We start from the raw sequence: 25,463 nt of genomic DNA on the forward strand, positions 1-25,463 counted from the left end.
AGTGTTATTAAACGTTTTACGTACATTTAATACTTTCTTAGATTCCATGTGACAGATGAGAAATGAAATCTTACAATGGATGGGGATGGAATGGTTGGGGTCTGAACTTCTTTACGTTTTGTTTGAGGGTTGTGATTTCGGGATCGGGCTCCAGTGAGTGGTATATATCGTATTTTAAAGCGTAACAGTTTTCTTGCTTGTTTTGTGTATTGTTTTATAAATATATCTCGTTTTATAAGTGGTTGCTTGTCACTAGACTAAAGAAAATTACATTTCATTTATGTTCTATTTAATATTTGTTAATTTACAGAATCTAGATAGACGAACGCAAGGTAAAAACTCAAAAATTGTCGGTCAGCCTAATTTTGCTTTTAAAATTTGTTAGGCTAAATTAAAATCGAACAAAGTTTCCGGCCATGGCGCAATGGCTAAATAAAAGAGCTTAAAAATAAATCGAGTTTACACTTTTACATTCTGTTGATTTTTTTTTTGTTATTGATTTTTCTTTCTTTGTTTTGTGGGTTGGTTTAAATTAAAGCTTACACTTAAACGTATGTGTACAGATATATTTAAGTAGTATTATGTATATATAGTTATATTTTATGTATATAAGTATATATAGTTGTATATATATTTAGTAATACGATTCGCGGTTTCAAACTAGTCCCTTGTACGTTGTATGTGTGTTGGTGTGGGTGTAGGTGTGGGTGTGTGTTTCGTGCAAACCAAGAACTAAACCAAACTAAAACTCTTCTGCTTCCTTTTTGATTTACTCGAAATCGATTGCAATACTCGTTTGAGTGTAAGGTGTTCTTGTTGTAAATGCGCTCACAAAATGTTTAAACAAATTCTAGGCTTACTTAGGTTAACGAACTCTTCACTGTGTCGCGTTCGTGATTTAATTCAGAATTCAAATTTGTTGCTAGATTTCCTACTATTTTCGGTTTCATTTTATCTGTTTGCTCCTGGTATCTTTCTATAATTTTCCGATTTATATGTATAATAAAGCTGCTCCCTACAATCCTTTGTTGGTTCACTAACAAATTAAGTTTACTTTAAGAGTTATGTAATGCTACAGTTTCCCGCGAATTTACATATTTTATGCTTCCGTGTACGATTACATGTACATTTCATTCTTATTGTTGTTTCATTAAATTGATTTAAATATTTTTGGACATTTTTTCAAAGTTTTTTAATTTTTGTAATTTTTTTTTTAGGTTTTTCACATTAACGCATAACTATATGGTTTTCTTGAATGTTATTTAATTATGCATATAACTTTTAAGCAGCATATAGAAGATTGTGCCGAACCAGAATCGCAGTTATAAAATTGCCAAAAGAAGATAATACCGAAATACTCTTAGCGAAAGCTGCCCGAAAGTGAATGGGAAACATTTAGTTTGGAAAATCTCTTTCTCAGTGAACTCTGAACTGAAGGCCCTAAATCCGACCTGATGCCGGAATTAGGTCTGCACCAGGCCCCGGATGTCGGAGGCGCCGTTGCTGCTGCTGTTGCCGCCGCCGCTGCTGCTGTCCACGAACAGAGTGGCGGCATCTATGCCGGATGTGTTCGGTGAGTGCATCACAGCATCGGCCAGCAGATCGTCGTTAACGTCCAGGAAATCGTTAAGAAAGGCGCTGTCCGCCGAGCCGCCGATCGTCTGCTGCAGACACTTGAGGTTCTTATCGGCGATCTCCAAGGCCCGATCCATGGCCTCGCACTCGGCTTGTTGCACTGCATCGGCACAGGTCCAAGGCGAGGTGGAGAGCGATGGCGGCGACATTGGCAGCGGAGGCACACATGGATTAGTACAATGAATAGCTGAACAAGGAAAATTGTGGTTAAATACACACCGGATTGGAACAGCTCGTTGAAGGCATCGTCCGGCAGCGTGTCGAACACATTTACCAGATCGTGCTCCTCCAGCAAGTGGGCGCCATTCAATGCTATGTCATCTGCAAGAAAAAGATGGGGGTTACAAATCTGGTTAACTAAAGGACGTTACAATTTAAGTAGCTTCAAATATATTTCTTTATTTGGAAGTTACTTCAATTGTATAATACCTACCAGCATCGTTAGCGCCTATCAGCTCCGACTCACTGAGTCCGCCCAGGCCGGTGTCTTCCGAACTGGCGTACGCCGAGCTGTTCTCGCAAATGCCAAACATATCCTGGCCCAGCAGATCTGCCGTGTTGGCCAGAACAACGGGAGCAGCATGGCCATTGTGCGTGATTGTGTTGGTTGGCTGGCCCATTGCATTGCCAAAGGCCGTGTTGAATGACGGAAAACTGTGCTGATTATTGTTATTGTGGCTATAGTTTACATTATTGTTGTTGTTGAAGTGCACACTATTGTTATTATGATTGCTACTATTGTTATTGTTGTTCTGATGGGGCAAATCACCACCGGCCGCTGCCAATTGGGCCACAATTTGGCTAATCTCCTCGGCCTTGATATTGGCATTGTCCAACGAAAGTAGGCCTGGGCCCAGGTGTGCTGGCTGCTGTTGATCGGCCTCGAATTTGAACAGCGAATCCACCTCCAGCTTGGGCACCAAAAGCGTTTCCTGCTGCTGCTGCTGCTTCGGCTGAAAATCTCCGCTGAGTGGAGCCAGCGCTGGAGGAATGGATAGCTGGGGTAAGTTCTGTGCTGCAGGAACCGCAGCCGACAAATTTGCGGGCGTATAGGGCGGCTGGGAGTGCGAGGTGGCCGACGAGTGCGAGTTGCTGGCAATGGACTCCAGCGAGGTGGTGCTGCTCTTGCGCTGCATACCCGCTGATGGAACCAGCGGCAATGTGTTTATCTGCCGGCTGATCTGGCTGATAGCAATTGGTTCGCTCGCCGGCTTTCTGCCACGTTTCTGCGGACGAGCCACGGGATTGGCGTTTGCCTTGCGCTTACGCTGCTGCTTCACAGGCACACAGAGCGTGGCCAGACTGGCGACGGGTAAACTCATAGGCACCTGCTTCGGTGCTGGACGGGTTCCATCCATTCCGGAACGCAGGTGGCTGTGCACCTTGCAAAGGGCCAGCGTGTGCAGCACATCGAAGACAGGAGCCTGACATGCAGTTCCATCCATTCGCCAGGCCACGCAGGGCTGGAAAAGCTGCTGAGTGCTGTTGTTCACGATGTGGCGCTCACAGTGCGCCGCCATGCTCAACGTGGGCTGCTTGCAGCTGGCCACCAGGCAGCGGTTGCCAATTCCACTGCAAAGGACAAGGAACGTCAATTAAATCGAATGAGGCAAAGCTATAATACACTTACATTCCCTGCTGCTGACCGGCGTGATCCTGGTACTTGATCAGCATGTTCTGGACGCACTGCAACCGCTGTTTGGCCGCTCGCATGGGTTGCTCCTGCAGCGATCTTGTGGACAGCAGCTGCAGCGCCTGGCGCCTCAGGACTCCCTTACGGACCGCAATCCGCTCCTCACGCCGGTTACTCTGCGATAGCGGTGAGTCGTGGGAATGATCCTTGGATCCAGAGTGCAGCCAGTGCTGTTGCAGACAATAGGGCGAGTCGGCCGAAAAGGTTTCGTTCTCGCTCAGAGTTGCCGAGTTGCGTTTGGAGGCGGGCTTGCGGCGTCGCTGACGATGAACCGAATCCGTGGACTTGTTTGCCGACGCCGCAATGGGCTCCTGGGGAGGCGGCATCGATGTTGGCGGCGGTTTCTTTCCTACGACCTGGCTGTTTCTATTGTTGTTAGTGTTAGTGGTGCCTTTTCGGCCGCCTTTCAAAGCAATCGGGGCTTGACGGTTGGCGGTGTTTAAATTGGCCACTTTGGAAGACATTTGTTCAGTTTTCTTGGCTAATGCGGGTGCTGATGAGGTTGAGGTGGCTGGTACAGCTGTGGTTTCAACCTGCTGGGAGTTCGTTGAAGCAGGTGCTGCCGGAACCGAGTGCATTGAGCTCGGAGGAGCAGGTGGGACCACCTTGGGGCTGAGAACTGCTGGTGGCATCACTTTGAAGCTGGGAGCTAAAGCTGGAACACAAGATGTGGGCATCTGCGGTTGCATTTGCGGTTGCATTTGCGGTTGCATTTGCGCTAGCAAAGGCGGTGCGCTTATCTCCGGCGGAGTGGGCGGCGTTAGAGGAGTCACCAGTTTTACTCCTGCTGGTCGGGATTGCAGCGCTCCCTGTCCAGTTGCTCCTGTACCTCCTGCTCCGCCCGCCGCTGGAGGCTTGCGGAAGATAACATTGACGGGGATCTCGTTGAGATCGCTGTCCTCCACGCTGTTGCCGGTGGAATGTTTCTGTGGAGCAGCAATCTGTGGTGTCGGCGCGGAAACTGCAACTGTTCCCGTGTTAAAGACCATCAGCGGTGGCGGCTGGGTCTGATTATAGATACTTCCCTGCACCACCGGTTTGTTAGGCGACTCCCCGACATTGTTGTTGTTCTTTAACTGGCTGTTATTGTTGTTGTTTTGGCAGGACAGTGGCAAGGACTTCTTCTTCTTCAAGCACTCCACCTTCTGTAGGTGTTGCGCCAGTGTGGTATGATGGAATTTCGATGGCGGCAGGGGTAGTCCACCCTTGGGCGATACGGAGATCGGAGCCACCATGGCGGTCACTGCAGCTGTGGCTGGCGGCAGAGTGGGCGAAGGTAATGAGGCGGGCGATGTGGGCGGGCTGACCAACGCAATGGCAACGGATTGCTGCTGCTGTTGTTGTTGTTGCTGCTGCTGCTGTTGCTGCTGTTGTTGCTGCTGCTGCTGCTGTTGTTGCTGCTGCTGCTGCAGCAGCTGTTGGTGCTGCTGCAAGAGGAGCTGTTGCTGATGCTGCGGGAGATGTTGCAGGAGATGTTGCTGCTGGTGCTGGACATGTTTCTTCTGCGTTTGCTGCTGCTGCTGCGTCTGCGGTTGCTTTTGCCCATTTTCGAGCAGCAGCGGCGTCTGCCACAGCGATGGAGTGTGGGCGTAGAGCGGAGGCGGTGCTGCCGGCGGCTGGCAGGACTCCGAGGTGGCTATCTTCTCCAGCTGCTGCTGCTGCGGCCGGACTACGCACACATTGGTGGCCCGCTTCGGCGAGGCCTGCGACTGCGAATGCGACTGTGATTGCAGCGGCAATGGCAGCTGCAACTGCAACGCCGGCGACTGTCTCTGAGATTGCGTGACATGATGGAAATTCGTTGTGGTATTCGCCAAAGACGCCTGCGCCTTTGCTGCTGCTGTGGCATTCAGTTGCGCCACCAGACTCGCCTTCCTGCTGGCCGCAGCTGTTGCTGCCGTCTGCCTCTTGTTGCTGCCTCTATTGCTGTCGCTTAGGCGGGTTCTCGATTTCTGCAAAAGGGTAAGCAAAACAACAGTTTAACAAGGGTTTGGGTGGATGAGGCAAACTATATTAAAGTTATAAAGCTTTGGGGGTTACTTTAAGAAACCTGTTTGCTTTCAAGTTCAGGTTATCAATTTAATAACAATTGTTCTGGCAATCTGCATTCCAAAATTTGTTTGTCAAATGATTAGCATAGGTTTGGCATTTGTTAAAATTATTGTGAAAGGCTCATAATTAACAAGTTTTTAAGTAACTTGAAATGTTCTGCGAATATTAGGTAGCTAAAACCAAGACCCCTATACGATTGTAGTAATTCACTGTATACGGATACCATAAATTTGATAAATAAATTATATCATTGAATTTCTCAGTTAATATTCCTAAAAATAGTACACCTATAAGGATCTTTCAGATGGTAATAACACTATTGCCTTTTATAGGATTGGAGGGATTTGTAAAACAGGTAATGGGTATTAAGTATACTTTCTTGTGGAAAGATCTGACATACAATGACTTGACTTATGAATCTGGATTTATATCTGAAGTTTTAGATGGTGATTGCTACCTGTGCATTGAATAAAATGGGCGGAGTGACGGCCACAGTCTCTGTGAAGGCATAGGGATCCGAGTCCTCGGACGTCGTCTTGCCGGCGATGCTCTCCACTGGCGTCAGCGTTGCTGCTGCTGTTGCTGCGGTTATCGCTGTTGCTGCTGTTGCTGTTGCGGCTGCAGTAGCTGTTGCAGTTGCTGCTGCAGTGGCTGCTGCTGCGGCGGCGGCGGCTGCTGCTGTGGCTATCCTCCGGGTGGCTGTGCTCTTGGCTAATGTGGCTGTGGCGGTGGCTGAATGGAATCTGGAGGCTTGCTGACATGACATGTCCAATGTGAAGCCGTGCCGTTGCCGCTTTTGTTTCCTTTTCTTCCTCGGCTCTTCTCTTTCGGCTGTCCTTTTGTTGTTGCTCTTTTGTTGTTGTTGTTGTTGTTGTGCTATCTCTGGTTACTTGACCTGCAATTTTAAAGTACAAAATCAATAAGCTTAAAGTTCAAAGGGAGACGTCATAAATGGGCGTTGTCACGTGCTCTCTGCCAAAATGCAATTGCAACACACACATTCTCACTCTCTCTCTCTCCCTCCCCTGTCACACTCTCACACACACATGCAGCCGTGGCAAACGAATGCCATAATAAAAACAAACTACAATCAAAATAAATAAATCCGCTCGCCGAAACCAGTTCAAGTGAATCGTTCGTTGCTTTCTTTCCGCTTCGCTTCTGCCCCCCTTTCTTCGCCTCTTTCTCCTCCTCTCCCCTTTCCCACTCCCCTCTTTTCTTTTCTGCTTTGGGTGCCGCTTGGCACCGCCGCCGTTAATAACAAATACAAACGCTGATAGCGCAGCAAAATCGCAATAATTAAAAATAATAAACCCAGACAAACAATCGCCCGAAAACACTTGCGGTCAGAATTTTGAGACTTTGTTTTCAAGGTTTTTACTGATTTTTTTTGTATATTATTTTTTAGACAGTAAATAGTTGCTAATTAACAACCACACTATATAAACTTATTTATTTATAAGGCTCTATGATACAATACTTTTTATATTTACTGTGTATTCCTTATGTTGTTTAATTTTGGTTATAAAAAATAAGCTGTAATTATAAGTTTAGGTAAATTTTGAACACCAATTCAATAATATTTTATAATTTTCCTGAAAATACAAAAATTTCATTGAGGAAATGACTAATTCGTAGATTTCGTAGCTAGTATCTTGACCACAACCGTTGGCTGACCAGCGCAGCAAAAAAATCCCACAAATTTGCATGCTAAGCAAATCAAAGAAGCACGTTTGTGTGCACAAATATATGGAAGGCGATACACAAACAACTGCGCAGGAATACTATAGACCAAAGTCTTATTGAACTTAGCGAAACAGCAATTATTGGGGCAGAGAAAGAAAACGGAGGCGGTGAAAGAAAAACGGGAGAGCAAGAGAAAAAAAGATAAGCGCAAATCGGGGGCGAGTTGCTGGACTTTCCAGTGAATCGGGGAAGAAATGGCGAGATACAAGAAGAATGATTCGGTACAATTACGCACAACACCATACCATACCATATCATACCATACCATATAAGGAAGTAAGTAATATGGGAGGGGTAATATTTTACATTTCCGCTCAGTGTGCTCTTTGTTTTCATTCACTTTACAGCCTTTGATTAGTTTCGCACATATTGATTTACATTCCGGCTGGGAAGGCAAGTATTTTATGATTACAATATGGGCGCACACAAACTCGGGAAGAACAAGTTATCCAACTTATAGCTGCGAGTGGAATGCTTCTTTGTTTGTTTATGCTTTCTTTACGTGTTCCGAGAAAGAAGGAAATGACTTTGAAAGCATTTGCCAGTAGTTCCCGCGCCCCTTCCCACTTCACTTCACCCCACACAAATCCAAATTCGAATCCGTATTCGAATAAGAAACCCCACTTCCACACCCATTGGCGCATTCAACACGACTCCTGAGTGCAGGAGTGTACGTGACACTTTTGTTTATGCTTCCTATTTTTACTTATTCATCCGACGAACTGCGGGGAGACATTGAAAGATATTTAAGGCTAAGGCCTAGCGAATACACCCCGTACATGTATACATACATAACTCAAACAACTCCAGTCGGGAATGTCAAATAATACCCTATCGATATCTTATCTATGGGTACTTAAGAATTACGACTTGAAAAACAAACATCACGCGAGAACGCAACATCCGACTATACTGAAAACTTAATCTGTTTTTCCTGCTCAAGAATTCGCGAGAATATTTTTTATTTGGTTTTAAGCTTATTAAAGAGACAGTAAGTTATAAACACATAATTGATTAACTCGAACTGAAAAATCAAGAGCTCTTAATTCCTTACTAAACCAAAATATCTATGTTGTGATATACGATTTCCAATTAAAGAGACAGTAAGTTATAAATACATAATTGATTAACTCGAACTGAAAAATCAAGAGCTGTGAATTCCTTACTAAACCAAAATATCTATGTTGTGATATATGATTTCCAATTTTATACTTCCATAACTAATAATATTTTCATTAAGATACTCTACAAGACCTTCTTGGTCAATTTATCATATCGACATTTTCCACTCGGTATACCTCAATAGCACCAAGTAAAGGTTTTTGATCTCAAAGCCCGCAGACGAATACGAAGTCCAAGATTTTAGCGTACAAACACAAAAGAGAGAGGAGAAGGAGGAAACCGCACAAAAGCAAACTGTCGATAATTGCAAATAATGACGATGCTGGGAATTTGTTATTGTTTGCTTTTGTTGTTCTCTCGAGCGATCCCCAAGCAAAAGCAAGTCGTTGCTTTTTGGCCATTTTAGGTCTTAAATGTTAACTCGTTTTTTTGGTCCAACTTGGAAATACGCTCGAATGATAAGAAGCGGAGACAAGAGACGAGAAAACAAGAAAGCCAAAGAACGCCGAGACAAAAGAAGTTAAAGCTGCAGATACAAGCCATCGAACCTGAACAAAAAATCCAAGACAAGCGGGTAGAAACCTTACAAATAGCCGCTGGATGCTAAAAAAAAACCGAGATCAGTGATCTTTAGATGTTTAATTCTTAGTGTCTAAACTTTATACTGAACGAAGAGTGGCTAGGAAGGGAAATAATAGATGTCAGAGTAATGGAACCATGAAACCAAATGTCTTTTAGAATTGTAATTACTGTTTATTGCAACACCAATGGAACAAAGTACAACATAGGAAATGGCATTCCGACTAACCTATTTTTAAATATTTTTATAGCAAATAAGTTCGAGTTGAAAGCGGAACTGAAATACAGATGGATTATAGATGGTATTTATATGGAAGCATGAGAAATTTCTATTGATTTTCTATATTTAAAATGGTTTTTAAACAAGCGTGTACTTTGGTAATGACCGAGAAGCAAAATCAACTTAAATTTGCTCGTAACCAACAACTAAGCAAGAACCCCCATACAAATTGCTCATATGGTTCTAAAAAAAACTTATGGAAGAACATAAATTATTCATTAAATTACTTCAACTCTCATTAATCTTTTACCAATTAGGGGCGTTGCGATCCCAATCAAAGTAAAAATGTTAGCAAATGTTGGATCATCATCCAACTAAAAAGCAACAGCAGTACAAACATAAAAATCACGCGCTGTAGCTGAATTAGTAAACTTTAAAATCGACCAACTAGTTTTTAACAAAGAACGATTAAAATAGCGCCTGAATCATTCCCAAGTTTAGATTCCTTAATTTAAAGACTTTAAATTAAGTGCCCCCAGGCTTACTGATAGAATACTTGATGTGAAAACGCATAAGCAATGGAATAATAGATCATGCTCATGGTTTTTCAAGGCGATTAGTCGTCTGCTGCTACTCAAACATTAATGGAAACTTTTGAGGCACCTTTCGGCAGAACTGCTAGACGCGAAGAAAACCCTCGAGGAAAACGCATGCCATGGAACACGAAGGTTTCGGTTTCGGTTTTGTTAGCTCAAGAAACCGTGTGTGCTCAAAGGTCTGCTGGGTTTCAATGGTTTGGCCAGGTAGTAAGCGACCAGGTAAGCAGAAAGCCGGTCGAGAGGTTAATTACGAGAGCAAAGCGTTTGCAAGCGTTACGCTCACTGAGCTAGGGCAGCATGAAAAACAGCAGAACTGGAAAATACACAACTACCAGTTGAATAGTGGAAAAACTAGGCATGCATTTGCAACACATTTTTAAATACCTGGCCCTAACACCCTTGTATCTGTGTAGTCTTACAAATGTTTCTCAATATTTCAACAGGTAATTCGTAAGGGATGTTACAACATTGATGTTAACTGATTATGAGAAACATAGGAATGCATTAAAGATCTATTATTATAGTATTGTTTTGTAAACTTTTCTATCTATAATAATAATTATTAAGATCTATTTAGGGTAATACTTGGGAACACCTAAATTATTTTAAGAACGTTATATAATAACAATATTCATCATCTAAAAGAATAAGTAATGTTCTAAAAAAATCTTTTACCACTATACTTTTGATATAAAAATTATTAAGAATCAAATTGATAACACAGTGATTATTTGTAATGTAAACAAGTATTGTTTAAAAATAACGATGATTGACTGGTGTTTTGAAGTGCGGAACACGTTGCGTTACTGCCCCGATAAGAGTGAGATATGATGCCCATATTTTCGGCGGGCTTTCATGCTATTTGCAGACTCATCGACATTGACGCACAACCGCAGAAATTGCATTTGAATGCACATTACATCGTCGCCGAGTGTGGGAAAGAGGCAGAAAGACCGGGCCCGAACCCGAACCCGTTTGCTGCTTCCTTCATAACCGGAAACTGAAGGCTAAATTGTGCAAAGCGAAAAAAATGAGCAAAAAGAAAATAAAAAACAAAAAAAAAAGAGGAAAAAACGTAATATAATGACGATCGGGTGGGGGAAACCAGAAGGGCGGGGCGGGGCGGGGAGGCTGAACCACCGCAAAGGCAGCTGGAAATGGAGATTCAGATGGGGTGGTGAAACGGGGGCAGGGGTGGGGGGTAAAAGCCAAGAGCCAAGAGCCAGACATGCGGTTCAGTTTATTCAGCCAGCCAGCGAAGCCAAACGAACTCCATCTGCAGCTCCACTTGGCCACTTTTACATCGCACGTAGGCCCGTCCACTTCTGCCTCCAGAGCAATGCTACAGTGGGCACTGCCTAGAGAAAACTCTTGGGAAACCTTGGAAGTGCTGCCAAAAACGTTGTCATAACTCGGAGACCATTTATCTTTCTTGTTTCTGGCCGCAAACAAACTCCAAAAATCGTGACTCATAAGCAATTATTATTTGGGTTTCACATTCACACATTTTGTCTCACTTTTCTTTGCTTTTTCGCGGTTAAGAACCAGTAAACATTAATGGGTTTCGAGAAATGAATCACTAATTTATTCATATTAATAATATAATCAGTATTTGCTAACGTAGTGTTATTTCTAATCAAGAATCAATAAAATCTTTAAGGTTTTATTTCTTTGTCCTCGCCATACGATAAAAACCAGCCAACTTTAATGACGGATATTTTTAATATCTTGCTATGAAGGGTACTTTTAATACACAATATTAATCTTAAACGAGTAATATAAACTGTTTATACCATATACACCACTTTTCCATTTTATAGATCCAATAATATATTAATATCCATTATATTATTAAAGCTTAATCTCCAAAATTAGTTTGCAAGATGATTATAAACTTGTATAATAACTTCCTTTGAGCAATCACAAATAAGTATTATTTTATAACCGTGCCACAAAATAAAATAACCAAGGTTTACGATCACTATTTGCTTTTTTAATTAAAGTGTATGAAATTTTCGGTTTTTGGCTGGCATTTTGTTGTTGATTTTGTTAGTGAGCGGCAGCTGTTGTTGGTATCAAAAAAAAAAAGCACACACATCTGTTCCGTTAAAGCCAAGTTAACGATTGTCTCGGTTTCTCACGGACTTTACTCAACACTCGTGAAGATTTTGGGCAATATAAACACAATGACAGACGAAGGGTGCAGTGGGGGGGGGGGGAGGGGGGCGGAGGGTCATCTTCACACATACATAAGCACATATGTTGCCAATAAACAAATCCACAAAACTAAACAAAACAAATTACGAATTCCGTGTAAATGAACTTTTGGTGGGGAGAGCGCGTTTTGAATTTCGTTAAGCGTTTTGTTTGTCATTCGCTTTTGCGGTTTGTGGGTGTGTTTGTGTTTTTTTGCGGAGGGGAGGGCACTCGAGAATCGCTGTTGCCGGCGTTTTTATGATTTCCCCGCCCCGTTTCCCCTTCCGTTTTTTCCTTTTCTCTTCTTTCCAGTCAGTCGCCCTCGCCCTTTTTTCTGATTCCCTTTTAGTGGCTCTTTCGCTTCCTTCCCCCACATGCCCCCTCCCCAACAGCCCCACCAAACACACACACACAAACACTTGCGTTTAGAGTTGCACATGCAGGGTCGTTTGAATTTTAATTGCGATTTGATTCCTGGCCATATCATCATTTGGGGCTTTAACAGCTTTGTGGCTGATTTTCATTGGTTTCTTTGCTTTGGTGATTTTTGATGCAAAACAAGAATGCGTCACGGCTCACACACACACACTGGGGCACAGAAACACACACACACTCGCATACAGTGGGGCCGAAACCGAGAGCGACGAGACGAGAGCGAGAAAATTTACCCAACCGTCTGATGACGATTCAAACGTCAAAGTGGCGCCGCGCAACGTACTTGGTTTTTGTTGTTTGAGTACCCTTCCCACGGACAGGGTTGTCATCGCACTGTGAACTGATAAGCTGGCCAATATAGGCTGATTATCGGCATGGAAAAAATGCACAGTCCTATTAAATAATTAAAAACACTTTACCGCACCCATTAAAAGCCAAATCATCAGATATAACTCCAAAATAAGCTCTTTTAAGCACTTTTGGGCGGTCACCTCGGCAACCCTGGCCCGCCTCTCACACACACACACAATTACGCCAGCACAGACCTGGGAATTTTTTGCTGCAGAAAATTTTTCTTCCCACCAACAATTCCACTTTCAAATGCAATTTTCACCCCTTTATCTTGGCGCTGCGTACTCAAGACGATATCCTGGCTGTGGGCAAATGTGTACTGCAGCACTTTCTGGTGTTTTAATTGGGCATTCAACGCGTTTAACGATTAAATTTGTAATTTTTCGATGCAGTCGGGCTGAGAGAACACGGGCTGACAAGATGGCGGACAGCTCTGTGCACTCTCCGCACTAACACAGGCGCGCGCACAGACACACACACGGCCAGTCGGAACCAGTACCTGGGTGTGTTTGTGCACGGCGTTGCCGGACCGATGGGAGGGCGTAGAGTGTACCGCGCAGTGGGAATGTACCTAAATTAACGGATACTTGAAATTGGTTTTGGTGATAAGGAGTTACTTGTGGAATTACTCTATTGCGGTTGAAAAGTTATACAGGTATTTAAATGCCTAGAGTAACACAGTAAGAATCGATCATATTACTAACTTAATATCGTAGAGTATCAATATATTTTAGATTATTACTTTTGAATCTTTATCTCAAAAATTCGAAGCAAAAATATCCTTTATGAAATTAAATTGCGAAAATAATATTGATTACCATGACATAATACTTACAATCAAGTTAATAATAACTATAAAAAGTTGTAAGTTATGTAAAAATTTACAAATTTATTGAGATCTTAGGATATAATCCTTTATATATATTTATTTAAGTAAGAAAACCTTCTAAATTATCCCTAATTTAAAGAGTGACATATAGACTTTTATCATAAATAAAGTTCTACAAATTATATAGAATTCATATGCCTAAGTGCAGGGGCTTAAAAGTCGATGCACAACTACGATTATGTTATCGCGCGCAAGCGACTCTCTGGTAATTCACAGGCAGGGGCGCTTCGCAGGCCGAACTTAGTGTTAGTCTCAGTCGCAATCGCAGTCTCATTCGTTACGTTCCCCCAAGCTGTATACTTTATACTTTATACTTTATCGTATCTGATCGATCCGGTCCGGCATGGGAAGTTTTCCAGCTCTACTTGTTGTTGTCGGCTCGCTGGCATTGGGCGCGTATGGTTAGTGTGTACGGAATACGGAACGATCGTAAGCAAGTCTGACAGTGAACTTAATCTTCCAGCCCAACTCCCCATCAATTGTGTATCGAAAATCCCGAGTGGCCGGGTCACCGGTCACTGCATCTCTATCCGTGACTGTGACTACTTTATGAGGATCCTAGTCTCCGACAATCTCTCCCAGAGCAATCGCACTCTTCTCCGCGAGAATCAGTGCGGGCAGCGGGCCAACGGCGTCCAGGTGGGTGATTCACCGGAGAGATTCCCGATTAAACTCAAACTTCCACAGCTCGATCCATTAAGCGCAGCGAAAAAAACTCGATTCATATGGGCCTGTTCTCGTTTTCACTTTCACTGATTCAGCCTTACTTCTCGGATTTTTTAAAACGATCGAGGGGGCAAAAGAAGCCCAGTGTTTCTTATCTTTACAGATAAGAAAATGTTAGAATCTCTATAAAAGTACAGAAATAGTGGCATTTTTTTTTGAACAAGTGCTTTGGAAAGCAGTACTTTCCCTTCGAAAACATTGATTATAAGTGCCTTTTTTGTTTATCTTTCTCTGTTTGTTTCATTAAACAATGGAGATATTTACGTAAGCTTTGCACTTATCATTTCAAGGAAATTCCCATACTTATTTCTTTCCAATTAAAGTTTAAATAACGAACAATGTAAACATACTTATTAATTAAGAAGCTTTTTTCGGGATTATTTACATTCCAAATTATAACTTCAAAACTGAGATAAATGGTTAGTTATTATTTCATTATCCAAGTAAACTTATAATACTAACTATTGTGTGTCTAAGATTTAACTACAAAGCATGGATAGAGTTGGATAGTTTTGTTAGAAGTGTATTATATAACTAAGTTTCTTAAAATGTATGGGTTTCTGAAAAGAAAATTCATTCAAATTTGTTTCATTGTAACTTGAAATGAAGATATTTTAGAAAATCTATCTTCCTAGCCTCAGTTCCTATTAATCTTATTGTAACTCCTTAGATCTGTTGCCCCAGTACCGCCGGTTTGGGAGCCCTGAACCACCCACTATTGCCCACGGATTGCGGGACGGTTCGTTGGCAGCGTTCAAATGATACGGATACGCGGATCAAAGAGTTTCCCTGGCTGGCCCTTATCGAGTATACCCGGGGTGAGTTACAGTTGGGTTTTTTTTTTGGGTGATACGATATGTAGTTATTTCACTTCCCCCTCCAGGCAACCAAGAGAAGATCCACGCCTGCGGAGGAGTGCTTATCAGCAATCGCTATGTGTTGACTGCTGCCCACTGTGTAACCCAGGCGGCGGCCAGCAATCTGCAGATTACGGCGATTCGCCTGGGAGAATGGGATATCAGCACGAATCCGGACTGCCAGTTCCATCAGGACACCAAGGTGGCAGATTGTGCTCCCACGTACCAGGATATCGGCATCGAGGAGCTGCTGCCGCATCCCCGGTACTCGAGAACCGACAGGACTCAAATCAATGACATTGCCCTCGTCCGCTTGGCCAATCCTGCCCAGTTCAACGACTTTGTGAGTCCCATTTGCCTGCCCAACAAGCAACTGCGAGCGGATGAACTGGAGGGCCTGGTCACCGAGGTGGCGGGTTGGCAGGCCACTTCCTCGCCCAGGATGCGGAAGAACTTTGTGACCATCACCTCAATCGAGGAGTGCCAGAGGAAGTACGCCGGCCAGCAGTTGAATATCCAGGCCTCCCAGCTCTGTGGGCTGACCAATTCCAAGGAGTGCCACGGCAATGCCGGAGGACCTCTCATGCTCTTCAGGAACGAGGGCTATCTGCTGGGCGGACTGGTGTCCTTCTACCCTGTGCCCTGTCCCAATCCCGACTGGCCGGATGTCTACACGCGGGTGGCCTCCTACATCGATTGGATTCACGACAGCCTGAGGGCGTAGAAGGGATCTTTGCGGTCACAACAAATGTCAGTAAATGTTTGGTGCCAAATTAAATGTGTCAAATAAAATAAATATAAAAAACAAATACAACAGTGTTTAAAATTAAAAAATTAAATTACAATAAACTACAAAATAAGAAATCTAAATTTCACTTTTTCAAGATCTTACAATTTTTAAAAACATTTATTTTTGAATGTAGTAATGCCATTTAAGAATACGGATTATTCTAGTCTTCTGGCAAAGCAGCAGCAATTCTATGTTTAATTTGATTCTCATTTTTCAAGTGCTTACAATTTTCCAAGAGACATTTTCTTTCATTTTACTCTTTTTAAAAATTTAATGTTTAAAAAACAAACAAATATTTGAATTTACAAATTTTTAAACAGTTTATAAGATGTATTTTAAACACTTCAGTTTCCTTCCTAATGGACTTCAAATATTATTTTTTTGAATTTACCGCCACGTATTTTTAATGTGGCAGCAAACAGTGGATTTTATTAGCGTGAGCGGAGAACTTCCGGTGTGTTTTAGGTTGCAGGACCTGGTCACATTGCAAAAGAGAATAAAAAAACAGAATAATTTTTGCAAGCTTACAAACTCGCAAAAAAAATCTAATTTTCGCCAAAAGTGTTAATTAAGTGCTGATTGAGTTGGAAACATGGCAGAAGCTATAAAAAAAGGTAAAATCTTTAGTGGGCTGATGAAGGCAGGCCACAATCGACTGTCTTATTAAGTTGTTTTTTCTCCGTCCCACTGCGTTTGGCAGAGTTGCATTTCGAGTTTTTTGGCGGTTTTAATTTGAATCTGGTTGTCTCCTCTTTTTTTTTTGCAGAGAGTAACGCACAGCAGCGACCTTTGGATGGCGGCGGAGGAGGAGGAGGAGGGGGTGGCAGTGGTGGAGGAGGAGGCGGCGGCGGCGGCGGAGGAGCAGGGATGCCCAAAAGAAAGCATCGCCGGGGCAAAAAGTCCAAGATGCTGCCCAAGAAGACCAAGAATCACTATCCACAGTGGAAACTCGATATGCCAGCTGGTGCGGGAGCCACGCTCGAGGGGAATACCCGCCAGAATAGCCGCACCAAGCTGGTGCGCTCCCGATCCCTGCTCGTCCCGTACAACACCAACCGCTTCCTCATGGAGGAGCACATGTCCGAGCTGCACAAAGACGACTCCGACGACAATTGCTTTGGCTCACAGACCGAAGACCAGGTGCTCTTCCTCTCCAAGGAGTTCTCCAATGTGTACGAACGGGCGCGACTCGAACGCCTGGAGACCATGAGCAAGCAGGAGCTCATCCAGGAGTGTCTGCAGATCGAGGATCGCTACTCGAAGGCCCAGAATGTGTCCAAGGAGTTTGGCGCCAAGATACGCGCGCAGGAGGAGAAGATGCGCCAGCTGACGAGGGAGAATCAATGTGAGAGATGCAATAAAACCCCTCATAAATATATGTTTAAATTTCTACCTTATTTTCTAGTTCTTCGCTCCCACTTCCTGCGTTCGTGCTCCACTTCAGCGGGTCCGACAGCAGCCGCAGCCGCTGCTGCCTCGCCGCCCTCTGCGGTGGCGCCCACGCCCAGCTCCGCCTGCGAGCTGCAGGCCAGACAACAGCCGCCCCAGCAGCCCCAACCCACACCCATGGACTCCTCCAGCGAGGACAGCGAGAGCGACAGCAGCAGCACCACGTCGAGCACCACTTCCAGCACATCCTCGAGCAGCAGCGATGCCCATGAGATGGGCGTGGCCGGGCTGAACATCGCCAACGGGCATGCCGAACGGCACGAGCGGAGCCCAACCCGTTCCAGATCCCGGTCGCCAATCCATCTCAATGGCCATGCCAACGATGAGGAGCGTCAGCGCCTGCTGGACGGCAACCAAATGGACGAGGACGACAACTCCACCGATGTCCCCAAGCCAGGCGATGCAGTGGTCAAATAGGATCGTGTGCGTCACATCGACGTGTGTAAATAGAAGACTCAAATGTGGTAGAATGTGGCGACATGTGGACGGAAACCTTGTTTAGTTCTTAAGTCATCTGTGGGCGCCCCAATCGCGGGGATTTCATTTCAATCATCAGTTCATCAATCAGCGAAAGCATTAGCATTATTTTATCAACTGCAAGCAATGCCTCCAATGGTAATTTAGTTGGTATGCCTGGTGTACAATACTTTGAGATGTTGCCTCGACGCGTTGATTTTAATGGAATTTTGTATAATGAAAACTCGATTTGTAGGTAAATAAAAAGTTAAATCGTGAATTCGAATAGGTGTTGTGTGTTGATTTTCTTTTGGTAGGATGCTTTTTTAATGAACTTGGTTTCTAAAAGTGTCCTGAGGACATTTACTTTTCCATATTCATATTTGAGTTCCAACAGATAAATTGTCTTTTTTAAAACTATTCATAAATTAAGCTAAAAGACTTTTCTTAGTTTTAAATATAGTCCTTGCTTTGGCTTGATTTATCCTCCGAAAGCTTGCTAGCTATACACTTGACCAAGGAGCTGTATTCGGTGGCATAAAGCGTCCTGGAAATGCCCGCGTAACCCACTCCAACCAGTCTCTGTTCCGCCAAAGAAGCCTGCGCTTGGATATTGATTCGTTTGGGTCCCCGAACTGGCATCCAACCGCTGACAGGGGAACTATTGGCCAGCATAACTCCCCTTATGGCTATGTTAAGACCCATTACGGACAGGGCATCATCGCGATACTCATTGAGCATGGCATCCGACAGACCCAAGTCATTTATGGCGGTCACAACTTCCTCGATATCCTTGAAATGTGGCAGATAATTGGCATGTATAAAGTTCACAAAATTCCTCGGCTCTGTGTTGAAGGCTTCGGTTAGTTCTTCGGGGCTGTGCAGCATGGTTTTGTCCTCATTGACTGTATAAATTTTAGGGTTAGAGGTTTTAAGACAGAGGTTATTCAATGTGACTTACACTTAGGATTCAACACCCTTCCCAAGGCGTGCATTAAAGTAATGGATTCATCTCTTCCAATGGACTTCAGAGTGCTTTGCATCTTCTTTTTACGACCTTTAGTGGCCACACTGACATTTAACTGTTTGGTTGGCATGCTGGCCACTCCTTTTAGGGAACTGAGATGCAGATTGATCAAGGCATTTCTTATGTCGCCCTGGGCTCCCACAACTATTGAATCAACAACAGCGGTCGAGGGCATCTTGTAAGTTGCTCTATTTTGCGGCTGTTGCATTATAGAGCAGAAGCTTTTCATGGACTTTTGCATAATTGTGGATGCAATAGCATTGAAGCTGATATGCTCAATGCGATGTTTGGCCTTCAGTTGATCAGGAAACAGGCGGTAGCTGATGTTCAAGCCCCGGGATTTGGAATCGGCCACAATGAATACCAGCGGGGATTTGCCATAGGTGGAGTACTCACTGAAAAGATTAATGTTTGTATAAGAAATTGGTTATTATATAGGCTTTGCTACCCACTCCAGTAACTCCTCAAAGTTGGCCTCCTTATCGCTCAGCAGGACATTGGGAAAGTCCTCGACCAGCAGCAGTCTCTTGTTCTGCGAGTCCAGCAGGGATTTGTAACGCGAGGCGCGCAGCAGGAAGCTCTTGAAGGCCTCCAGGTGGGAGCCCACATAGGAGGCACCACTCGGCTGATCGCCCAGAGCGTTGACCACCTCACAGTCGACGGGATTGATCCATTCCTGCACCTGGAAGCCGAACTCCTTGGCCAGGCAACGCAACGTGGCGGTTTTGCCGGCACCAGTGGGTCCCGTGAGTAGGCACATTTGGGCCGGGAACTTCTTTCGCACCGCTTCACAGTGACGCAACCAATCGCGAAGTTCTCCGACCTTCTTGGGATGCACGGCCAAATCTTCGCTGGTGGCTGGCGCAAAGCTGTCCATCCAGTTTTCCCTGATTTCTGGCGGCGGTCCAGTGATGTCCGCATCCTGGTCATCATCAATGGCAGTGAGATCCACGGACTCCACGGCAGGAATCTTAGTGGGCGTCGATTTAGGAGTATTCCCGCTTTGAGACCTCGAGACTCTGGTGGTCACATTGCTAGCACTCCGTGTGCGCTTCGCTGGCGTGGCTTCTGAAAGCACCGGACTGGCGGTCAGGTTCATCTCGCTGAAGGCGCATCTCACCCAGGTTTTCTAGACCATTAGTTCCTCATTGTTTACGTTAAAAAACAGAAAATTCAAATTGTTTACCTTCCGTGCGCTCATTTTCGGATGTTCTTGTTTTACAGTGTTACCAGTTGGAAAATATCTTTAAGTCGCATCAAATAATCGATAAATCTGAAAAATGGGCGCCAAATTTAAAAGCAACTTAAGTTAGTTGAACAGATTTTTAAACATTTTTTGTTTAAAATATATATTAATTTTATTGGTTTGTATTATTTTAATGAACAGCATTTAATATACAAAAATAGAATTATCTAAATGTGTTTTAAAAAATTCTAATTAAATAGGTAAGTAATTTGTTCATAACTAACATATATACGTAACTAGTTTTTAAGCACTTGTCTTTTACTTTCATTCGTCTTTTATTTACTGTTAAAAAGCTCTCTCCAAACTTCGTTCGGCTTGCTTTACCATTACTTAATAACAGTGGGCGCTCAAAAGTGCCAAAAGAATGTTTTGAAAAAATAATGGATTGTAAATTATAAATATTTTAAATATATATAATTTAAAGGACGAAAACTTAAAAAGAGGATATCTTATTTTGAGTGAGTAAAAAATGAAAAGGAGTTCCATCTTTAAAGTTAGAACAGTACTTAAACGGTTTTCCTCCATTATGATTGTATTTCTGAATGTATTGAAAAAATAATGGATTGTAAATTATACATTTTTTAAATATATTTAAATCAAACGATGAAAACTTAAAATGAGGATATCTTATTTTGAGTAAGTAAAAAAAGAAAAAGAGTTCCATCTTTAAAGTTTGACCAGTACTCAAACGGTTTTGCTCCCTTCTGATGGAACTTTTGGTACAGTTTCTTCAGTATAGTACCATTTCTCCCAATAGCCATTGCATTTTATCATTGTCACAGCGTCCATTTAGTATTGTCACGCGTCTTGAAAATTGTTAATTTGTATTTTTTATTTTGTTAAATCTTATACATATTGTCATGCAACTGAAGATCGTTGATCGTAATGATAGCTCGGACGATGAGAGCGAGGAGGAGATGCACGATGATAATCCTGAGTCCCAAGAATCCGATTTGGGCGAAGAAGAAGAGCAGTTTAAGGATGAGGATGAGATGGCGAATGATGACGAGCAGCCGGATGAAGAAGAGCCCGAATCCGATAATGCTCCCCATCCTTATCCCACTCCACCGCCCGAGGATGGGTCAAAAATGGAACCCCCCAAGTCGATGGTACCAAAACCGAAAGGATCGCTTAAATCCCTAGCGTTCATGGCCATTGCAAAACTGGCAAGTCGATCAGGATCTTCGGTTCCGGCCATCATATCATATCTCAAGGATAATGGTCACGAGTTTAAGGATCCAAAGAAAACCGCGCGCACTATGCACCGGGCTCTCAAGGTTGCCGAGCAAAATGGGGAGGTGGTCATGGTCAAGCGCTCCTTTAAACTCACCGAAAAGCAGAAGAGCTCCTCCAAGGCTGTGGAGAAAATGAAGGCCAAGAAGCAGAAAGAAAAAGAGAAGAAAGCCAAGGCCGAACAAATGATGAAGGAGAAAGCCGAAAAGAAAGAGGCCAAGTTGAAAGCGAACACTAAAGAAAAGAAGGCTGCCAAGGAAAAGACCAGCAAACCAAGCGAGCGGAAAACAAAACAAGTAAGAACCGATAAAAAGTCTAGTCTTTTTAATAAGTTTTGTATTAAACTCATTAGTTTATCTTAGCTTCATAAGTTTAAAATGACTTAGTAATAATAGTAAATCTGAATTTTCCCGCAGGCTGGAAAAAAGAAGAAAGAGGACAGAGTCAAGGATGTACCACCAAAATCTAAAACAGCCGCATCCGCGGCCGCACAAGCTTTGCTGGATACTCCGAAGACCACCAGCCCAGAAGCGAAAAAGAAGCCGGCGAAGTCCAAAACTAAAGTCAAGGCGGAACTATCCGAAGCTGAAAAGTCGAAAAAACCCCGCAAGTCCATCGGAACCCTGGCTCAGCCCAAGACATCTAGGCCGAAAGTCAAAGCGGTCAAGAAACTGGTGGCCGGCAAGGGAGTTATGTCTACACCGGAGCTGTCCTCGACGGATATATCAAAGGCCCAGGCCATGTCCACTCCTCAAGGACCTACTAAAGCAAAGCGCCAGCGCAAAGCTTAATTGCAATTAATTTGTTCATCCAAAGTACATGTAAAATATGGTTAATAAAAAATAATAAGTCTTGTAATGTCTAAACTAAAAGAAATATTTTTCAGTTTATATCGAATTACCTCAGAAAATACAAACACAATTTATTTTTTAAATTCATTTAAACATATATTTTAACATAACTTCGGTTCTATACACATTTGATATCGTTCTAACATATGGAGCACAACACAATTCTTAACTACATTGAGAGAATTTAAATTGAATTCGCTAATAAAACGACTCCTCTAATTACTTTTTCAATATCCCCAGCTTTACAACTCGTTTTTAATTGATTACTTCGATGCGGCGCATTTGTTGTGACAATTGAACTTCTTTGGTTTTTATTTACAAAAGCATATTGCGTATAGACATATACATAAATACAGGGGATTACCGTCTAGCAGAGTATAGATACAGATACAAGTACGCGGCTATCGTTAGGGGCTAAAATAAAACTTCACATGCAGCGCTTAAACATTAACCATTGAGATACATACTTAGCACATAAGTTAAGCAACGCCTAACTAGTGGGACATCAGTAAAGGAATGAATATCAAAGACGACGCAGTCGTAGTCATAGTCAGTGCCAAATAAAATTTGATCGTATCTTAACTAAAACTTAAGTCAATTCCACGCAGGGTGGGGATTTAGATTTAGCCAGACCAAGAGCATAGCCAACAATCACACAATGGCAGAGAATATAAGTTAAAATTTTATCCTAATTTTTCCATGTGGGCATTAAAGTACTTTGTTTTAAATTGGAAAGAAAATGGTTTACATCTCTTAAATATTTCCTTACTTATTTTATGGTACATAAATATTCAATAAAACGGAACTACACTATTACATATATGAACCTTTTAAGGGATATCATTAAATTATATAAAATTAGTAAGGGTTGCAATCAGTTCTTAAATGTATCCACCAGTACCCCCCTCATATTTTTTGTTTCAATAAATATTTTTCGCTATGCCCAGGGTCTAGCTGCTTATAGTAGTTTTCCTTAGTCTACTTGCTCTGCTCGAATCGCTGTGTCAGCGATGCAATGTTGGACTTTGGGCCAGACGACGTCGCCGCCGCCTTCACAGTTGGGGGCGTGGGCGCCGCTCCGCCATTGGCCCGCTTGCCCAGGACTCCAGCCGCTCCTCCGCCGCTAAATGATGGCTTCGCCGACAGCGGCTTGGGCTTCTGAATGGTGGCCGAGGGGGCTGAGACCGCCGATCCCGCCGTCCCATTGGGCAGTGCTTTCGTTGTGCTCTTCATGAAGGATTTGGGACGGTTGGAGTTGGCGCCTCCGCTGAGGCTGCCGCTGCTGCTGCGCTTGGCCAGTTGGACAACTGGCGCTGGCTGCGCTTGGCCGCCGGTTCCCGCCGGCGGCTTGAAGCTGGACATGCTGGGCTGCAGCTGTGGCTGCGATTTGTCCGACACCGTGGGCTTTACTCGGGCCACGGGAGCATTCGCTGGCGGCGGGCGATGATATGTGCTAGCTGATGCAGATGGTGTTGCATTTGCAGATGCAGTTGCATTAGCTGCCTTTTCCTCCAGCACACTGCTCGCTGGCTTGGGTGGAGCAGGTCGCTGCGGACTTTTTGGGGGATCTGCAGGAGGTGCTGCTGCTACTGCTGCTCCAGCCACGGGCTTCCCTGAATAAATGGAATCCCCGTTGATCTTCTCCAGTTCATTAACTATCTCATTCAGCAATCCCATATCGCTGCCATTGCTGAACCTGTTGGCCACCAAATCGCTCCGCTTGAGGGTCTGTGCCGCCGGTGGAATCTCATCGATCACCGCGTATATGTCATCGTTGGAGGCTCGCACTTCGTTCTCCACGTACTCGCAGTCGTCGTAGGTATTCTCCACCGATCTCTGGGCAGTGGCTACTGGCCTCTGATAGCCGGAGGAGCCAATGGAGTTGGTTTTCTTTACCACCACTGGTGGTGGCCTTGGAGGCGGCGACTTAGGCCTCGAGCTGCCACTGCTGTTCACCTGACCACTTTTGGGCCGCGGCAGTCCCGGAGGCGAACGCATGGATCCAAAACTCTGCAGCGGTGTCTTTTTCGTTGGCGAACGCATGGATTGGGCGCGCTTCACCAGATTTTGGGTCTCCTCTTCACGGGGCGTGGTCTCCGAATCCGAGTTGGAGGACTCCGTTTGAGGTGCAGCGGGCACAGGCATGGGAGCAGAGATTTCCAGTGTTCGCAACCGCTCTCGATCAATGTAGGTCTTCTCCTTCAACGCCGGCTTCTCCTCCTTTTTCAGAAACGAAGCGAATCGGCGTATAGTGCCATCTCGTTTAATATTCAGCTTAGGATCGGAGTGTAGGGGAACTGGTGGAGCTGGAGCGGATCGAGTGGGCGAGAGATCCTCCGTACTGCCCTTGAGCGGCACCATGGTTAATGTACTGGAATCCAACTTTGGTGGCGATATGATGGGACGTGCCGTTGAACCAGGATTGGGCGGAGGCAGAGCAGGCGCTGGTCTCACAAAAGTGGCTTCAGGTTTCGGCGACGAAGGGTGAACAGGTGATGTTTCCGACTTTACAACCGGCGGTGTCGGTGCTATCCTATGTGGTCCATCCTGCTGCACCGTGGGCTGCACAAAGGCCACATTCGGTCCACTGTAGTTGCTCGCTGGTGAGGATGCATCGTTTAGCGGTCGCAGAGTGAAACCATCGAATTTTCCAAATAATCCAGTAGTGGGTGTGGAGTCACTTGGAGATTTCAAGAGCGCCGAGTCCATATCATCAGTACTGCTGGGAGTGGATTTCAGTAATCCATTACCCGGCGGTGGACCACTGCCATTTTGATTTGTGCGCGTGGTGATGGGTTTGCTTCCTCCAGAGGATTTCAAGCTGCAAGAATATCCAATTAAAGAGATTATTATAAGGAAAACAAGTTTAGAGATCAAAGCCTTTAAAGTGTATCTGTGTAACATACCAAATCGTAAAACGTGCATAAACCAAACACTAGTACAGGGATGGTAAAACATAGCTTGCAGGAAAGTTGGGACATACATATAGCAAGACAAAATAAACCCAACACCAAAAGTTAAAACAAAGCATTTATTGGAAACATACATAAAATCAGGTCAACTTAAACTAGAAACATAACCGATATTAGGGTTTTGTTAGTAGTTGTTAGGGATTATGTGTTTTGGTTATATGATAGCATCAACACAATCGTGCAAACGGGCAGTGTGTTAATATGAACGAAAAAGTTGTCTTCGGCTATCCGAATTCAAGATATACCCCTGCAGATTTATTATGCTGAGGAAATCTTTTCTAAATCGTGTGATAACACTGCCTACAAAATCACCTCTTATTATTTTTCTATCCCTGATCT

At 43.9% G+C, this 25,463-nt stretch overlaps 6 protein-coding genes across 7 annotated transcripts in view; 3 read left to right on the forward strand and 3 right to left on the reverse strand.

The window, feature by feature from the left end:
- Window positions 1-188: 188 nt before the first annotated feature.
- LOC119546208 lies at window positions 189-13,066 on the reverse strand. 2 transcript variants are annotated; one of them, XM_037852356.1, is made up of 6 exons: window positions 12,914-13,066; window positions 5,838-6,275; window positions 3,266-5,280; window positions 2,069-3,207; window positions 1,855-1,956; window positions 189-1,735 (listed from the first exon to the last, which is right to left on the reverse strand). In XM_037852356.1, the coding sequence occupies exons 2-6, from the start codon at window positions 6,144-6,146 to the stop codon at window positions 1,464-1,466; spliced, it is 3,837 nt and encodes a 1,278-aa protein (XP_037708284.1). In that variant the 5' UTR covers window positions 6,147-6,275; window positions 12,914-13,066; the 3' UTR covers window positions 189-1,463. The 2 variants fall into 2 exon arrangements, with proteins under 2 accessions (XP_037708284.1, XP_037708275.1); XM_037852347.1 differs by having other exon boundaries at window positions 12,823-13,066.
- A 693-nt stretch (window positions 13,067-13,759) lies between these two features.
- Window positions 13,760-15,905, forward strand: LOC119546224 (serine protease easter). Its single transcript, XM_037852367.1, has 4 exons — window positions 13,760-13,918; window positions 13,981-14,156; window positions 14,914-15,061; window positions 15,127-15,905. The coding sequence occupies exons 1-4, from the start codon at window positions 13,861-13,863 to the stop codon at window positions 15,822-15,824; spliced, it is 1,080 nt and encodes a 359-aa protein (XP_037708295.1). The 5' UTR covers window positions 13,760-13,860; the 3' UTR covers window positions 15,825-15,905.
- A 459-nt stretch (window positions 15,906-16,364) lies between these two features.
- On the forward strand, window positions 16,365-18,081 carry LOC119563007 (MAP7 domain-containing protein 2). The gene is made up of 3 exons (XM_037876196.1): window positions 16,365-16,504; window positions 16,657-17,235; window positions 17,296-18,081. The coding sequence occupies exons 1-3, from the start codon at window positions 16,483-16,485 to the stop codon at window positions 17,754-17,756; spliced, it is 1,062 nt and encodes a 353-aa protein (XP_037732124.1). The 5' UTR covers window positions 16,365-16,482; the 3' UTR covers window positions 17,757-18,081.
- A 33-nt stretch (window positions 18,082-18,114) lies between these two features.
- Window positions 18,115-20,089, reverse strand: LOC119563006 (cell cycle checkpoint protein RAD17). The gene is made up of 4 exons (XM_037876195.1): window positions 20,009-20,089; window positions 19,275-19,951; window positions 18,757-19,217; window positions 18,115-18,700 (listed from the first exon to the last, which is right to left on the reverse strand). The coding sequence occupies exons 1-4, from the start codon at window positions 20,021-20,023 to the stop codon at window positions 18,249-18,251; spliced, it is 1,605 nt and encodes a 534-aa protein (XP_037732123.1). The 5' UTR covers window positions 20,024-20,089; the 3' UTR covers window positions 18,115-18,248.
- Window positions 20,090-20,819: 730 nt separating this feature from the next.
- On the forward strand, window positions 20,820-22,173 carry LOC119545807 (histone H1.4). Its single transcript, XM_037851690.1, has 2 exons — window positions 20,820-21,597; window positions 21,718-22,173. The coding sequence occupies exons 1-2, from the start codon at window positions 20,929-20,931 to the stop codon at window positions 22,090-22,092; spliced, it is 1,044 nt and encodes a 347-aa protein (XP_037707618.1). The 5' UTR covers window positions 20,820-20,928; the 3' UTR covers window positions 22,093-22,173.
- Window positions 22,174-22,233: 60 nt separating this feature from the next.
- LOC119545805 (disintegrin and metalloproteinase domain-containing protein 12) overlaps window positions 22,234-25,463 on the reverse strand; it is a 44,095-nt gene continuing 40,865 nt past the window's right edge. The window contains exon 8 of the mRNA XM_037851689.1: window positions 22,234-24,973. Coding sequence (XP_037707617.1) covers window positions 23,131-24,973 — 1,843 coding nt within the window. The 3' untranslated portion in view covers window positions 22,234-23,130. The remainder of the gene's footprint in view (window positions 24,974-25,463) is intronic.

The sequence above is a fragment of the Drosophila subpulchrella genome, chromosome 3R, assembly GCF_014743375.2.
Source record: "Drosophila subpulchrella strain 33 F10 #4 breed RU33 chromosome 3R, RU_Dsub_v1.1 Primary Assembly, whole genome shotgun sequence".
Taxonomy (NCBI): domain Eukaryota; kingdom Metazoa; phylum Arthropoda; class Insecta; order Diptera; family Drosophilidae; genus Drosophila; species Drosophila subpulchrella.

Excerpts from the sequence above, each read along its gene's own strand:
- LOC119546208 (XM_037852356.1), bottom strand. The coding sequence starts at position 6,146 with ATGTCATGTCAGCAAGCCTCCAGATTCCATTCAGCCACCGCCACAGCC. Across the intron at positions 3,208-3,265 it reads GCCGGTCAGCAGCAGGGAAT|TGGAATTGGCAACCGCTGCC; the intron begins GTAAGTGTATTA and ends TGTCCTTTGCAG. Across the intron at positions 1,736-1,854 it reads CAACGAGCTGTTCCAATCCG|TGCAACAAGCCGAGTGCGAG; the intron begins GTGTGTATTTAA and ends GTGCCGATGCAG.
- LOC119546224 (XM_037852367.1), top strand. The coding sequence starts at position 13,861 with ATGGGAAGTTTTCCAGCTCTACTTGTTGTTGTCGGCTCGCTGGCATTG. Across the intron at positions 13,919-13,980 it reads GCTGGCATTGGGCGCGTATG|CCCAACTCCCCATCAATTGT; the intron begins GTTAGTGTGTAC and ends TTAATCTTCCAG. Across the intron at positions 15,062-15,126 it reads CCTTATCGAGTATACCCGGG|GCAACCAAGAGAAGATCCAC; the intron begins GTGAGTTACAGT and ends TTCCCCCTCCAG.
- LOC119563007 (XM_037876196.1), top strand. The coding sequence starts at position 16,483 with ATGGCAGAAGCTATAAAAAAAG. Across the intron at positions 16,505-16,656 it reads GGCAGAAGCTATAAAAAAAG|AGAGTAACGCACAGCAGCGA; the intron begins GTAAAATCTTTA and ends TTTTTTTTGCAG. Across the intron at positions 17,236-17,295 it reads GCTGACGAGGGAGAATCAAT|TTCTTCGCTCCCACTTCCTG; the intron begins GTGAGAGATGCA and ends CTTATTTTCTAG.
- LOC119563006 (XM_037876195.1), bottom strand. Across the intron at positions 19,218-19,274 it reads AACTTTGAGGAGTTACTGGA|TGAGTACTCCACCTATGGCA; the intron begins GTGGGTAGCAAA and ends TAATCTTTTCAG. Across the intron at positions 18,701-18,756 it reads AAGGGTGTTGAATCCTAAGT|TCAATGAGGACAAAACCATG; the intron begins GTAAGTCACATT and ends AAATTTATACAG.
- LOC119545807 (XM_037851690.1), top strand. The coding sequence starts at position 20,929 with ATGCAACTGAAGATCGTTGATCGTAATGATAGCTCGGACGATGAGAGC. Across the intron at positions 21,598-21,717 it reads GCGAGCGGAAAACAAAACAA|GCTGGAAAAAAGAAGAAAGA; the intron begins GTAAGAACCGAT and ends ATTTTCCCGCAG.